At 47.2% G+C, this 15,508-nt stretch overlaps 1 protein-coding gene across 1 annotated transcript; it reads left to right on the top strand.

Moving 5' to 3' along the window:
• The first annotated feature begins 2,104 nt into the window (after nt 1–2,104).
• On the top strand, nt 2,105–14,099 carry LOC142204352 (olfactory receptor 10A7-like). The gene is made up of 2 exons (XM_075275665.1): nt 2,105–2,514; nt 13,559–14,099. Exons 1-2 carry the CDS (start codon nt 2,105–2,107, stop codon nt 14,097–14,099), a joined length of 951 nt encoding a protein of 316 aa, XP_075131766.1.
• Nucleotides 14,100–15,508: the final 1,409 nt, after the last annotated feature.

Genomic DNA, 15,508 nt, shown 5'->3' with positions numbered 1-15,508 from the left:
GTTTAATGGTAGAATCCCTTTAACACTGGGAGCTCAGGTCTCTGTGACTGACTCCCGCTGTAATGACCCCTTACTCTGCTGTGAACTGTGCTTGTGCAAAAAACATTTCTTCCTGTGGTCCTCCCCCGTGCACGGTCTGTCACTTCTATGTCTGAGATACTGTTAGAAAAAAAAAGTAATTGCAAGGGAAATAAATACAGGACAAAAAGGCCTGTCATTTTGCACTATGAAGAGAATGACGAATATGTCACTTACTTCTTTCTTCACTAATGAACACCTTGAAAAACATTGTGATGAAGTCATAATTATGGGATAAGAATTATGATTTTTTTTTTTTTTTTTTTTTTTTGCAGAACAGCACTGCAAAATGGCCTGTAATTTTGTACCTGGTACAGAACGACAAATATGCCCCTTATGTGTTTCCCCACTAAAAAAACACCTTTAAAATAAGAGTGAGAATAGCCGCTAACTGCAGAGATTGGTGGCTAAAAATGATTGATTTTTGCTACAACTGTATTGAGAAATGGCCTGTAATTTTATACTCTGATGAGAATGACTAGTATGCCCCTTATGTCTTTCCCCACTAAGAAATGCTTTGAAAAAGGTGTTATAACAGATGACTGCAGCGATAACTGGATAAGAATTCTGTGTTCTTTGGCATGATATTACTGAAAAATGGCCTGTAATGTTTTGCGTTAGAACTAGAGATGAGCGAGTAGTGTTCGATCGAGTAGTTGTTCGATCGAATACTACCGTATTCGAGATACTCGTACTCGATTGAACACTACTAGCTGTTCGAAGTTTAAGGTTTGATGCAGAACCAGCGTTGATTGGCAGAATGCTATACATTGCCAATCAACGCTGGTTCTTCTCTTACCTTTCCGAAGTCTTCTCAGCGCTGCATCCCCGCGTCTTCTTCCGGGTGGAATTCACTCTGCCTAGGCACCCGGCCTAGGCAGAGCCGACTGCACATGCGTGGGCATGCCCTCGCATGCGCAGTCGGCTCTGCTCAGGCGTCGGGCTAGGCAGAGCCGACCGCACATGCGCAGTTGGCTCTGCCTAGGCCCCGATGCCTAGGCAGAGTGAATTCCAGCCGGAAGACGCCGCGGGGGCGCTGCGCCGGAAGAAGACTTCAAGGGGAATGCAGCTTGACCATCACTCGTGGACTTGGTAAGTATAATTGTGTCGAATTTTGCCTACCCCTGAAACAAGCATTTCCCCTCATACACTATAATGGGGTTCGAAATCCGTTTGAACAACCGAACAGTGTGCGGCTGTTTGAATCGGATTTCGAACCTCAGACATTTTAGTGTTCACTCATCTCTAGTTAAAACATATAAGTGCAGGTATTAGTGAATGGTAATTCACAGTTTTTTGCTGTACTGTAAAAGGCTTGCTGTGTTCCACCTCGACCAACCAAATATCCCCAAATTAGAATCAAATAAAAGTAACAATGCATATGATGGACAAACTGGGTACCCACAATTACAATCCATAGATATAAAACATAGCTTTTATTAAATAAATAAAAGAACCCCTTAAAACATCTATCCCCCCCCCCTTCTCTGTAGAGTTCCTAAGACCTGTATCACAAAATGACCAGCTTAAGGGGACATGAGAAGTTTGGGTCATCTCCTGTACTCAACCTGGGATATTTTTAATCAGAAGTCAATGTAAGGAAGGACACGTCTGTATTATTCATTGCTCAGTCTGATATTACATAGAGAATATTCGCCCATAACAAGCTTCTCCCAATGTGCAAATTAACTATCAATTACTGTAACCTCCAGTCTCATCTGTTTGCTTCATCCACTTATCATTAGGATCATTATTTCAGGATCCTGGGAGGATTTTTCTTGTTTAACAGACACTATAAAAACCTCAACATCTGAGAAGTATCAGTGGTTACATGCGAAGACCCAGCAATACGTATATATCACATCAAGGCCGATAATACCCCGGAACTCTTGTGACTCTACTCTAAGGGGACTATTAGTAAGTTGTCCTCTACTACATGGTGGTATTTTCATATGATACAATATAGATATTTATGTTTAGATATCCGCCTAAATTTCCAACTCATTGGAACTTTATCATAATATAAATGATGTGTGAGGAGAACCAGACACAAGTCACTCAGATACGTCTTCTTGGATTCCGAGATCTACACAAATACAAACCTCTTCTATTCATTGTGTTCCTCTTGACTTACATATTTATACTGGTCGGAAACCTTCTCATCATCCTATTAGTGACCACTATTGACCACCTGAAGACCCCGATGTTCTACTTTCTGAAACATTTATCCACAGCCGATATCTTAATAACCACCACCATTGTCCCCGTGATGTTGGACATGATCTTTTCGGATCAGGGCATCTTGTCAATTTGGGGCTGTATGATACAGTTGTATTTCTTCAGTATATTTGGACTTGTTCAATGTCTCATCATTGCCATCATGTCTTATGATCGATATTTGGCTATTTGCCATCCATTACGTTATTCTTCACTGATGGGTCCAGATTAGAGATGAGCGAACACTAAAATGTTCGAGGTTCGAAATTTGATTCGAACAGCCGCTCAATGTTCGTGTGTTCGAACGGGTTTCGAACCCCATTATAGTCTATGGGGAACAGATACTCGTTAAGGGGGAAACCCAAATCCGTGTCTGGAGGGTCACCAAGTCCACTATGACACCCCAGGAAATGATGCCAACACCTCTGGAATGACACTGGGACAGCAGGGGAAGCATGTCTGGGGGCATCTAACACACCAAAGACCCTCTATTACCCCAACATCACAGCCTAACAACTACACACTTTACACACTCAATACCACCTCTCTGACAGTAGGAAAACACCTTGAAACATGTGTATTTGGCACTTGCAGTGAGGAGAGCTTGTCACCAGCAGTGAATTTGGCCCTTGTAGTAAGTTGAGGTTGGCACCAACATTTGTTTTGAAAATCAGGGTGGATTGAACCTATAACCAGCAGAGTTTGGGCAAATTCATGGTGGAGGGAGCCTCTAAAAACCCCAGTTTGGACCAATTCATGGTGGAGGGAGCCTCTAAAAACCCCAGTTTGGACCAATTCATGGTGGAGGGAGCCTCTAACCAGCCCAGTTTGGACCAATTCATGGTGGAGGGAGCCTCTAACCAGCCCAGTTTGGACCAATTCATGGTGGAGGGAGCCTCTAAAAACCCCAGTTTGGACCAATTCATGGTGGAGGGAGCCTCTAAAAAACCCAGTTTGGACCAATTCATGGTGGAGGGAGCCTCTAATCAGCCCAGTTTGGACCAATTCATGATGGAGGGAGCCTCTAAACAGCCCAGTTTGGGCAAATTCATGGTGGAGGGAGCCTCTAACCAGCCCAGTTTGGACCAATTAATGGTGGAGGGAGCCTCTAACCAGCCCAGTTTGGGCAAATTCATGGTGGAGGGAGTCTCTAAAAAACCCATTTTGGACCAATTCATGGTGGAGGGAGCCTCTAAAACCCCAGTTTGGACCAATTCATGATGGAGGGAGCCTCTAAACAGCCCAGTTTGGGCAAATTCATGGTGGAGGGAGCCTCTAACCAGCCCAGTTTGGGCAAATTCATGGTGGAGGGAGCCTCTAAAAACCCCAGTTTGGACCAATTCATGGTGGAGGGAGCCTCTAACCAGCCCAGTTTGGACCAATTCATGGTGGAGGGAGCCTCTAAAAACCCCAGTTTGGACCAATTCATGGTGGAGGGAGCCTCTAAACAGCCCAGTTTGGACCAATTCATGGTGGAGGGAGCCTCTAAAAACCCCAGTTTGGACCAATTCATGGTGGAGGGAGCCTCTAAACAGCCCAGTTTGGACCAATTCATGGTGGAGGGAGCCTCTAACCAGCAGAGTTGGTGGAAATCAGGGTGGAGGGAGCCTCTAACCAGCAGAGTTGTGGGAAAGCAGGGTGGAGGGAGCCTCTAACCAGCAGAGTTGGTGGAAATCAGGGTGGAGGGAGCCTCTAACCAGCAGAGTTGGGGGAAATCAGGGTGGAGGGAGCCTAGTATTAGCAGAATTGTGCAACGCTTATGGTGGATGAGTATGAGGATGCGGAGGAATTGGAGAGGTTGAGTACAGACATGGAGTTTCATGTTGGGGTGCTTTACACAGGTGGGCACAAAAATGAAGGCTCTATCCAGTGGTGGTTCATTTTTATCAAAGTGAGCCGGTCGGCACTCTCAGCTGACAGACGGGTGCGCTTGTCAGTGATGATGCCACCGGCTGCACTGAACACCCTCTCAGATAGGACGCTGGCGGCAGGACAGGACAGCACCTCCAAGGCATATAGGGCAAGTTCAAGCCACAGGTCCAACTTTGACACCCAATACGTGTAGGGCGCAGAGGGGTCGGAGAGGACAGGGCTGTGGTCGGAAAGGTATTCCCACAACATGCGCCTATACTTCTCACGCCTGGTGACACTAGGACCCTCCGTGGCGGCACTTTGGCGAGGGGGTGCCATCAAGGTGTCCCAGACCTTAGACAGTGTGCCCCTCGTTTGTGTGGACCGGTGAGAACTTGGTTGCCTACTGGAGGAACTGCCCTCCCTGCCGCCAACGTCACATGCTGGAAACATCTCCATCATATCCATCTCATATGCGGGGGCATCTCATCTGCAGCATGCATCTTAACCAAATTGCATCTTAACCGAAGTGCAGATTAACCAAAGTGCACTTATACATGGCATGACTATGACCTTCATTCTTCCTCTCTTCATACAGGTATATAATCTGCTATTGAACCCACCTCTGCTTGCTGTCTGAATTCTCCCTTCGATCATCTGCTGTAATATTCAATGGTATATAATCTGCTATTGAACCCACCTCTGCTTGCTGTCTGAATTCTCCCTTCGATCATCTGCTGTAATATTCAATGGTATATAATCTGCTATTGAACCCACCTCTGCTTGCTGTCTGAATTCTCCCTTCGATCATCTGCTGTAATATTCAATGGTATATAATCTGCTATTGAACCCACCTCTGCTTGCTGTCTGAATTCTCCCTTCGATCATCTGCTGTAATATTCAATGGTATATAATCTGCTATTGAACCCACCTCTGCTTGCTGTCTGAATTCTCCCTTCGATCATCTGCTGTAATATTCAATGGTATATAATCTGCTATTGAACCCACCTCTGCTTGCTGTCTGAATTCTCCCTTCGATCATCTGCTGTAATATTCAATGGTATATAATCTGCTATTGAACCCACCTCTGCTTGCTGTCTGAATTCTCCCTTCGATCATCTGCTGTAATATTCAATGGTATATAATCCTGTATTTCACCTCTGCCTGATTACTGAACTATATCCTAGCATTTCATCCAGGCTGTATATTTTTTGCACTTCCATGTCTTCTTATCTGCACTAGTGTCAGTCTTTTGATCTTCACTGATTTTATTGGTGTTTCTGGCCAAGTGTTTACTTGGATCCACACTGCCAGTCTCCTCATGTGTCACAGTTTGTAGATTAATTAGTTAACGACTTAAATTAGTGCTAGTCTGAAGCTGTGCTTTCCTATATAAGTAGATATAGCTTATGGGGTGCATCTCATATGCGGGGGCATCTCATCTGCAGCATGCATCTTAACCAAATTGCATCTTAACCGAAGTGCAGATTAACCAAAGTGCACTTATACATGGCACTTAAACAGGGCACGAAACAGGCTAACCATGGCAGAACACCAGGTAAATTTCAACCTAAAACAACAAGTTTTACCTCATGGTATCCTGTAGCTGCACTGTCTCTTACTATCTTAGCCATTGTCTTCCTGCAGACCTCTCCTCCACCTCTACCACCAGTACACACCATCCATATCAGTCCCTCTTTTCTTCCTTCTCCCATGTACAGCTCTCACACACTTTTCACACTCTTTAATCATCCCTTTATTTCTTTTAGCAGTGACACCAAACAGAAGCGCCCACATAAATCACTGAACCACCTTCTGTCTCTGTCCATGTTACTCCTCCTCGCTGCTGGGGACATCTCTCCTAACCCCGGCCCTCCTTCCTTCACTAACTCTTCTCCCTGCACACATAGAAGGCCTACAAACCTCATCAATATTTACCGTGTTCCTTCCCCTCATCTCTCCCCTGTCTCCTTTAACTGCTCTCTCTGGAACGCCCGCTCAGTGTGTAACAAACTAGAATATATTAATGACTTATTCCTTAGTAAATCCCTCGGCCTGCTCGCCTTTACTGAAACTTGGATCCAGCAGGCAGACACTGCCTCCCCTGCTGCTCTGTGTCATGGTGGCCTACAATTCTCACATACCTCTAGGCCTGACAACAGGCAGGGTGGTGGGGTAGGCTTACTCCTGTCCCCACAGTGCATTTTTCAGTCCATTCCCCCGGTCCCCTCACTCACATTCTCCTCATTTGAAGTCCATGCTATCAGACTTTTCCGGCCACTCTCCTTACGTGTAGCTGTGATCTACCGCCCACCTGGCTCACCCTACCAATTTTTGGACCACTTTGCTTCTTGGCTTCCCCACTTTTTATCCAGTGACATTCCTACCCTCATCATGGGTGACTTTAACATCCCTATTGCCCCCCCCTCACTCCCCGGCTGCCTCACAGTTTCTCTCATTAACCACTTCTCTTGGTCTCTCACAATGTTCTTCTTCCGCCACACATATAGACGGTAACACGATTGATCTAGTCTTCCATCGACTCCTCACAGTCTCTAAATTTTCTAACTCTTCTCTGCCGCTTTCTGACCACAATCTTCTATCTCTCACCATCAGTGCTCTCTCCCCTTCACAAGACGCCCCTATCCATCACACATATAGGAACTTGCGTGCTATTGACACCCAGCACCTCTCAGATACTCTACAGTCCTCCCTGTCCCCCATCTCTTCAATCTCCTGTCCCAATCTGGCCACCAGTCACTATAATGATACCCTCAAAAATGCATTGGATGAGGTTGCTCCCCCCTCCACTCGTAAAGTCCCACATAGGAGGCATCAGCCCTGGCACACGCCACAGACACGATTTCTTCAGCGCTGCTCTAGGTGTGCCGAACGTCTATGGAGAAAATCACGCTCACCTGCAGATTTCCTCCACTTCAAGTTTATGCTTAAAACATATAGCTCTGCCCTTTACCTTGCCAAACAAGACTATTTCACCGCCCTCATCTCTTCTCTCTCAAGCAACCCTAAAAGGCTTTTTGAAACCTTTCACTCCTTACTCACACCCAAGGTGCAGACGCCATTCACAGACCTTAGTGCTGATGACCTGGCCATGTATTTCCATGATAAAATTGATAAGATCCATCAGGAAATTACTGCCCAAGCCCCAGGTGGCATTGACTCCCACACCTACGATAGTACTGATCCCCTCACCAGCCGCACTTATGACTGTCCATTCTCATCTTTTGAACCTGTCACAGAAGAGGAAGTTTCCCAGCTACTTTCTTCATCTCGCCCCACAACCTGCAGTAGTGACCCCTTCCCCTCACACCTTCTCCAATCTCTGTCCCCTGCTGTCACTACTTACCTTACTAAAATATTTAACCTCTCTCTCTCTTCTGGAATCTTCCCATCCTCCTTCAAGCATGCTGTTATAATCCCGCTACTGAAAAAACCCTCCCTGGACCCATCCTGTGCTGCTAACTATCGACCCGTCTCTAACCTCCCCTTCATCTCTAAACTTTTGGAACGCCTGGTTTATTCTCGGTTAATCCGTTATCTCTCTGCTAACTCTCTGCTTGACCCCTTACAATCTGGTTTCCGCGCTCTGCACTCTACTGAAACAGCTCTCACAAAAGTCTCTAATGATCTACTAAAGGCTAAATCCAATGGTGACTTCTCTCTTCTTATTCTTCTGGACCTCTCTGCAGCTTTTGACACTGTTGACCATCAACTTCTCCTCACTATGCTCCGCTCAGTTGGCCTCAATGACACTGCGCTCTCCTGGTTCTCCTCTTATCTCTCAGGCCGCACTTTCAGTGTATCATTTGCGGGCTCTGTTTCCTCCCCTCTTTCCCTTGCTGTTGGGGTTCCTCAGGGCTCGGTCCTCGGCCCCCTGCTCTTTTCTCTCTACACAGCCCCCATTGGACAAACCATCGCCAGATTTGGCTTCAGGTACCATCTTTATGCTGATGACACCCAATTATACACATCTTCCCGTGACATCACCCCTGCACTCATTCAGAACACCAGTGACTGTCTCTCTGCTGTCTCTAATATCATGTCCTCGCTCTATCTGAAACTAAATCTCTCTAAGACTGAACTACTACTGTTTCCACCATCTAACAGATCTGTCCCTGATATATCCATTGCAGTCTCAGGCCTTACTATAACTCCTAGGCAGCATGCCCGCTGCCTTGGGGTCATATTTGACGCAGACCTTTCCTTCACCCCTCATATTGAATCACTCGCACGTTCATGTCACCTCCACCTCAAAAACATCTCCAGAATACGCCCTTTCCTTACCAGAGATACACTAAAGACACTTATTGTCTCTCTGATTCATTCTCGCCTTGACTACTGTAATTCCTTACTAATCGGTCTTCCCCTCACTAAACTCTCTCCTCTACAATCTATTCTGAATGCAGCGGCCAGGCTCATCTATCAGGCTAGACGCTACAGCGATGCCTCCGGTCTGTGCCAGTCGCTACATTGGCTGCCTATTCATTATAGAATAAAATATAAAGTTATTACTCTCATCCACAAGGCTCTCCATAATGCCGCACCTCCCTACATTTCTTCCCTCATCTCTGTCTACCGCCCAACCCGTGCTCTCCGCTCACTCAATGACCTAACACTTACATCCTCTATTATCAGAACCTCCCATGCTCGTATACAAGACTTCTCCCGAGCTGCACCACTTCTCTGGAATGCTCTACCCCGGACAATCAGATTAACTCCCAACTTCTACAGTTTCAAACGCAAACTAAAGACGCATCTTTTCAGACAGGCCTATCACAATTCCTAATGCACAAAATTGTCTGAACACTGTATAAGCAATGCCGCCCCTGCTACCTCTTGTGTCACCCCCTCTACCTCATAGATTGTAAGCTCTTTTGAGCAGGGCCCTCAGTCCCATTGTGTGAAATGACGTTCTTTGTTATGTATGTCTGTATCTGAACCCTATAAATTGTACAGCGCTGCGGAATATGTTGGCGCTATATAAATAAAATGTATTATTATTATTATTATTATCATATTCTGCACCAATTGCCTGTGGCAAGCATTGATGCGATTGGCCCTCCCCTCTACCGGAATAAAAGACGAGATGTTGTTTTTATACCGGGGGTCAAGGATAGCAAAGATCCAGTACTGGTTGTCCTCCATGATTTTGACAATACGCTTGTCGGTTGTAAAGCACCCCAACATGAACTCAGCCATGTCTGCCACAGTGTTAGTTGGCATGACTCCTCTGGCCCCACCGGAAAGTTCAATCTCCATTTCCTCCTCATCCTCCATGTCTACCCATCCGCGCTGCAACAATGGGACGATTCGAAGTTGCCCGGAAGCCTCCTGTATCACCATCACATCATCGGACAACTCTTCTTCCTCCTCCTCCTCCTCCTCCTCCATTAAACACAGTGAAGCGGACAGATGTGTGGACCTACTCTCCAGCTGTGACGGATCGGATGCTATCCCTAACTCCTCTGTGTGATCTGAGTTATCCCTGATGTCAATCAGGGATTCTCTCAGAACACACAAGAGCGGGATTGTAAGGCTCACCATCGCATCCTCAGAGCTCACCCTCCTTGTGGACTCCTCAAAGACCCGTAGGATGTCACAAAGGTCTCTCATCCATGGCCACTCATGGATGTGAAACTGAGGCAGCTGACTTTGTGGCACCCTAGGGTTTTGTAGCTGGTATTCCATCAAAGGTCTCTGCTGCTCAACCACTCTATTCAACATCTGAAACGTTGAGTTCCAGCGTGTGGGGACGTCGCACAAAAGCCGGTGTTGTGGCACATGCAGGCGTTGCTGGAGAGATTTTAAGCTAGCAGCGGCTACTGTCGACTTGCGAAAGTGGGCGCACATGCGCCGCACTTTCACCAGTAGCTCTGGAACATTGGGGTAGCTCTTTAGGAAACGTTGCACCACTAGGTTGAAGACGTGGGCCAGGCATGGAACATGTTGGAGTCCGGCAAGCTCCAGAGCTGCTACCAGGTTCCGGCCGTTATCACAAACGACCATGCCTGGGCCCAGGTGCAGCGGCTCAAACCATATTGCCGTCTCATCGAGGAGGGCATCCCTCACCTCGGAGGCAGTGTGCTGTCTGTCCCCCAAGCTGATCAGCTTCAGCACAGCCTGCTGACGTCTACCCACGCCAGTGCTGCAACGTTTCCAACTCGTAGCTGGGGTCAATCTAACAGCGGAGGAGGAGGCGGTGGCGGAGGAGGAGGCGGTAGAGGAGGAGGAGGAAGGGGGTGTTCTTCTCGTGTCCCTGCCAGGAATGTTAGGCAGGGAGACGAGGTACACCGGGCCAGTTTGGGAAGCAGTCCCAGCCTCAACTACATTCACCCAGTGTGCCGTCAGTGAAATGTAGCGTCCCTGTCCGCATGCACTTGTCCACGCGTCGGTGGTCAAGTGGACCTTTGTGCAAAGCGCGGAACTAAGGGCCCGCCTGATGTTGAGTGACACGTGCTGGTGCAAGGCGGGGACGGCACACCGGGAGAAGTAGTGACGGCTAGGGACGGCATAGCGAGGTGCCGCAGTTGCCATCAGGTCCAGGAAGGCGGGAGTTTCAACAAGCCGGAACGCCAACATCTCCTGGGCCAGCAGTTTAGCGATGTTGGCGTTCAAGGCTTGCGCGTGTGGGTGGTTAGCAGTGTATTTCTGCCGCCGCTCCAATGTCTGAGAGATGGTGGGTTGTTGTAAAGAAGCGCCTGATGGTGCCTTTGATGGTGCAGGAGAAGGAGATAAGACAGGAACAGGGGAGGATGAGGGAGAAGTCAACAAAGTGGCAGATGAAGTGGTGTCCTGGCTCGTCCTCTGGAGTGCATCGCCAGCACAGTCAGCAGTGGCAGTGGCAGAGGCAGAGGCAGTGGCAGAGGCAGTGGCAGTGGCGTGAACGGCAGGTGGCCTTTGTCCTGCCGTTGCTGCCTGCCACTGATTCCAGTGCTTGGATTCCAAATGACGGCGCATTGAAGTGGTGGACAGGTTGCTCTTCTCAGAGCCCCTAATCAATTTCGAGAGGCAAATTGTGCAGACAACACTATATCTGTCCTCAGCGCATTCCTTGAAAAAACTCCACACCTTCGAGAAACGTGCCCTCGAGGTGGGAGTTTTTCGGTGCTGGGTACGAACTTGAACATCTTGGGAGATTCCGGGTGTGGCCTGGCTTCGCCTAAGCTGCTGACCTCTGCCTCTGCCTCTAGTTACCCTTTTTGGTGCTGCACCTGCCTCAACATCCACACTACTTTCCCCGCTTGACATCCCCCCTGTCCAGGTTGGGTCAGTGTCCTCATCATCCACCACTTCCTCTTCCAACTCCTGTCTCATCTCCTCCTCCCGCACAATGCGCCGGTCAACTGGATGCCCTGACGGCAACTGCGTCACATCATCGTCGATGAGGGTGGGTTGCTGGTCATCCACCACCAAATCGAACGGAGATGGAGGAGACTCTAGTGTTTGAGCATCTGGACACAGATGCTCCTCTGTTAGGTTCGTGGAATCGTGACGTGGAGAGGCAGGTTGAGGGACAATGAAAGGAGCGGAGAACAGCTCTGGGGAGCAGGGACAGTTGGGGTTATTGTTCTGTGAAGCTTGGGAATTTTGGGAGGAAGGAGGACAAGACTGTTGGGTAATAGGAGGAGAGGAGGCAGAGTCTGACTGGCTGCTGGACAATGTGCTGTAAGCGTTCTCTGACAGCCATTGCAAGACCTGTTCCTGGTTCTCGGGCCTACTAAGGTTTGTACCCTGCAGCTTATTTAATGTGGCAAGCAACCCTGGCACTGTGGAGTGGCGCAATGCTTGCTGCCCCACAGGAGTAAGCACGGGACGCCCTGTGGCTTCACTGCTACCTTGCTCCCCAGAACCATTCCCCCGACCTCGCCCACGGCCTCGTCCACGTCCCTTTCCGGGAGCCTTGCGCATTTTGAATTCCCAGTTAGAAATTGGCACTATATACCAGTAGCAAAAATTGTGGGTGCACGTAAACCCAATATATTCTTTGAATTACCAGTCAGACAATGGCACTATATACCAGTAGCAAGAAATGAGGGTATTTGTAACCCCCATATATTCTTTGAATTCCCAGTCAGACAATGGCACTATATACCAGTAGCAAAAATTGTGGGTGCACGTAACCCCAATATATTCTTTGAATTCCCAGTCAGACAATGGCACTATATACCAGTAGCAAGAAATGAGGGTATTTATAACCCCAATATATTCTTTGAATTCCCAGTCAGACAATGGCACTATATAATAGTAGCAAAAATTGTGGGTGCACGTAACCCCAATATATTCTTTGAATTCCCAGTCAGACAATGGCACTATATGGCAGTAGCAAGAAATGAGGGTATTTGTATTCCCAATATATTCTTTGAATTCCCAGTCAGACAATGGCACTATATACCAGTAGCAAAAATAGTGGGTGCACGTAACCCCAATATATTCTTTGAATTACCAGTCAGAAACTGGCACTATATACCAGTAGCAAAAATAGTGGGTGTATATAGCCCCAATTCTATTGCTAGGGGACTTGCAGGGTATTTCTGAGGTGAAGGTGGGGGGGCACACCGTTGGAACGGGGATTTGGGGTGTATATATGGGGTATACGGGAATACACTGTCAGTGTGTTCCATTCAGGATCCTGGGAAAGCTGGGTTGCGGCGATTGAGCCCGTCAGTGCCACGTTACACTGACAAGCTTCTCCCTGGAATTGAAGTTATATGTAAGCCCAATATATTCTTTGAATTCCCAGTCAGACAATGGCACTATATGGCAGTAGCAAAAATAGTGGGTGTATATAGCCCCAATTCTATTGCTAGGGGACTTGCAGGGTATTTCTGGGGTGAAGGTGGGGGGGCACACCGTTGGAACGGGTATCGGGGGTATATATCGGGTATACGGGAATACACTGACAGTGTATTCCATTCAGGATCCTGGGAAAGCTGGGTTGCGGCGATTGAGCCCGTCAGTGCCACGTTACACTGACAAGCTTCTCCCTGGAATTTAGCTCTTACAAGAGCTGTTGGTTGTCTTCTCCTTCCTATCCTAGCCTGTCCCTGCCTACCCAGAATCTAAGCCCTAGATAAATGGACGGAAACCTCCGTCCCCGGTGAATTGCAAGCTCAGAATGACGCGAAGCTGGGCGTCGCTGTTCTTTTAAATTAGAGGTCACATGTTTTCGGCAGCCAATGGGTTTTGCCTACTTTTTTCAACGTCACCGGTGTCGTAGTTCCTGTCCCACCTACCCTGCGCTGTTATTGGAGCAAAAAAGGCGCCAGGGAAGGTGGGAGGGGAATCGAGTAATGGCGCACTTTACCACGCGGTGTTCGATTCGATTCGAACATGCCGAACAGCCTAATATCCGATCGAACATGAGTTCGATAGAACACTGTTCGCTCATCTCTAGTCCAGATCTTTGTCTCCGGCTTGTTGTTGTCTCATGGCTTATTGTCAATGTTGCAACATCAAGTGAGGTCTTTGTTCTTATACAATATAACTACTGTGGCCTAAATTCCATTGACCACTTCTTCTGTGACTTTGGTCCCATATTGGATTTGACCACTTCAGACACTTCTATTTTGATATTACAAGATATCGTTGCTACAGCTGTCATTATTTTTTCCCCATTTGCTTTTATCATTGTGACCTACTGTTGTATCTTTTTCACCATCATTAAAATGTCTTCAGCTTATGGTAAAAGAAAAGCCTTCTCCACTTGTAGCTCCCACCTGACCACTGTCTTCCTATATTATGGATCCCTGATGACAGTATATATGGTCCCAGCTGATGAGGGCTCATCCAATATCAACAAGTATATTTCCTTGTTGTACACAGTAATGACCCCATTGTTGAATCCCATTATCTACAGTCTGAGGAACAACGAGATCAAGAGAGCCATGCAGAAACTGATCAGTCAGATCTATCACAATGGATGGAAAAGATAAAACCTGTCATCCAAAGGTATGATACAAAAATTATGTGGGCTATCTTCTAATTAAAGTATTAACAGAGGTGTAGATATAAAGGATACAGAGGGATCAGTCACTACCTATTCCTGGAACCTCAGGTGGCCCAAAGTTCTCTCGACAATATAAGCCAAGTATTATCAATACTCAGTACAAGGTTGGTGACTTTGAGGCCCAGGAGCTTTAGGCTACACCTTAATAAAGGGATACTAGTTTAGAGCTACTTTTTAAGGTTTGGCCTACAGGTTGCTTCTTACATAAAAGCTTCTAGAAGGTTCTTTGCTATTCCATTATCACTGCCCCTTGGTCACAAAATAAGATCCATAAAGTGATGAGATGATGAGTTTAATATAAAGGAACCTGAGTGACTACGCAGAGGCAGAGACTCCTGAATTTACCCCCAATAAACATCTTAACCAGATTGCAAAATGCAAGTCAAAGCTTTTAGTCTAACATCAGATTTTGACTTCACAAGTAGAGATGAGCGAACACCGTTCGATCAAATTGATATTCGATTGAATATCAGGCCGTTCGAGGTGTTCGATTCCAATCGAACACCAGGTGGCAAACTCACTAAAAATTTGATTCCCCTCCCACCTTTCCTGGTGCATTTTTTGCACCAATAACTGCGCAGGGGAGGTGGAACAGGAACTACAACGTAGGCAGTGAAAAAAAAAATCGGAAAAAGGAATTGGCTGCCAGAAACAGATAACCTCCAATTTAGACGAATGGTGGATTTACCATTCGACTAATTTGGGACTGTGAACTATATGAATGTGAGACAGGGACAGATGTACAGGCAGGGTTAGCTAGGGATTACCTTTATTTAGGGGGGAATGTCACTCACCCAGCTCTTTGGGGCTCTATCTGGTCAGGATCCCTGTCACCTTGCGATATGCGCGAGCTGACTCTTTACCATAGGAATGCATTGGCCAGCGTTGATTGGCCGACTGCCCATACACTAGCCAATCAACGCTGGTCAAAGCATTTCTATAGTGAGATATAGCAGAGCCCGTGCGGTTAACCCGTCTACTCCAGACACCGGAGGTGAAAGAGCTCTGCACTACACCCAACCATCCCTCCAGCTACTCCTCCTGTACTAACACGACTAGCTCAGCTTGGCTATTCCTTAGTACTACTAACATGCTAAGCTCTGCTATTCCTTAGTGTAATAGCCCAGCTGAGCGTGTTAGTAGTACTAAGGAATAACCAAGCTGAGCTAGTCATGTTAGTACAGGAGGAGTAGCTGGAGGGATGGTTGGGTGTAGTGCAGAGCTCTTTCACCTCCGGTGTCTGGAGTAGCCGGGTTAACCGCACGGGCTCTGCTATATCTCACTATAGAAATGCATTGACCAGCGTTGATTGGCCAGTCTACGGGATTCGGCCAA

This window comes from Leptodactylus fuscus, chromosome 5 (genome assembly GCF_031893055.1).
Source record: "Leptodactylus fuscus isolate aLepFus1 chromosome 5, aLepFus1.hap2, whole genome shotgun sequence".
Classification (NCBI taxonomy): Eukaryota; Metazoa; Chordata; class Amphibia; order Anura; family Leptodactylidae; genus Leptodactylus; species Leptodactylus fuscus.
The sequence above is the reverse complement of the archived record's forward strand: the minus strand, read 5'-3'. Positions and strand labels throughout refer to the sequence as shown.

Coding starts and splice junctions, on each gene's coding strand:
- LOC142204352 (XM_075275665.1), top strand. CDS start 2,105: ATGATGTGTGAGGAGAACCAGACACAAGTCACTCAGATACGTCTTCTT. Junction 2,515..13,558: donor TTACGTTATTCTTCACTGAT/GGGTCCAGATTA, acceptor TTCGCTCATCTC/TAGTCCAGATCTTTGTCTCC.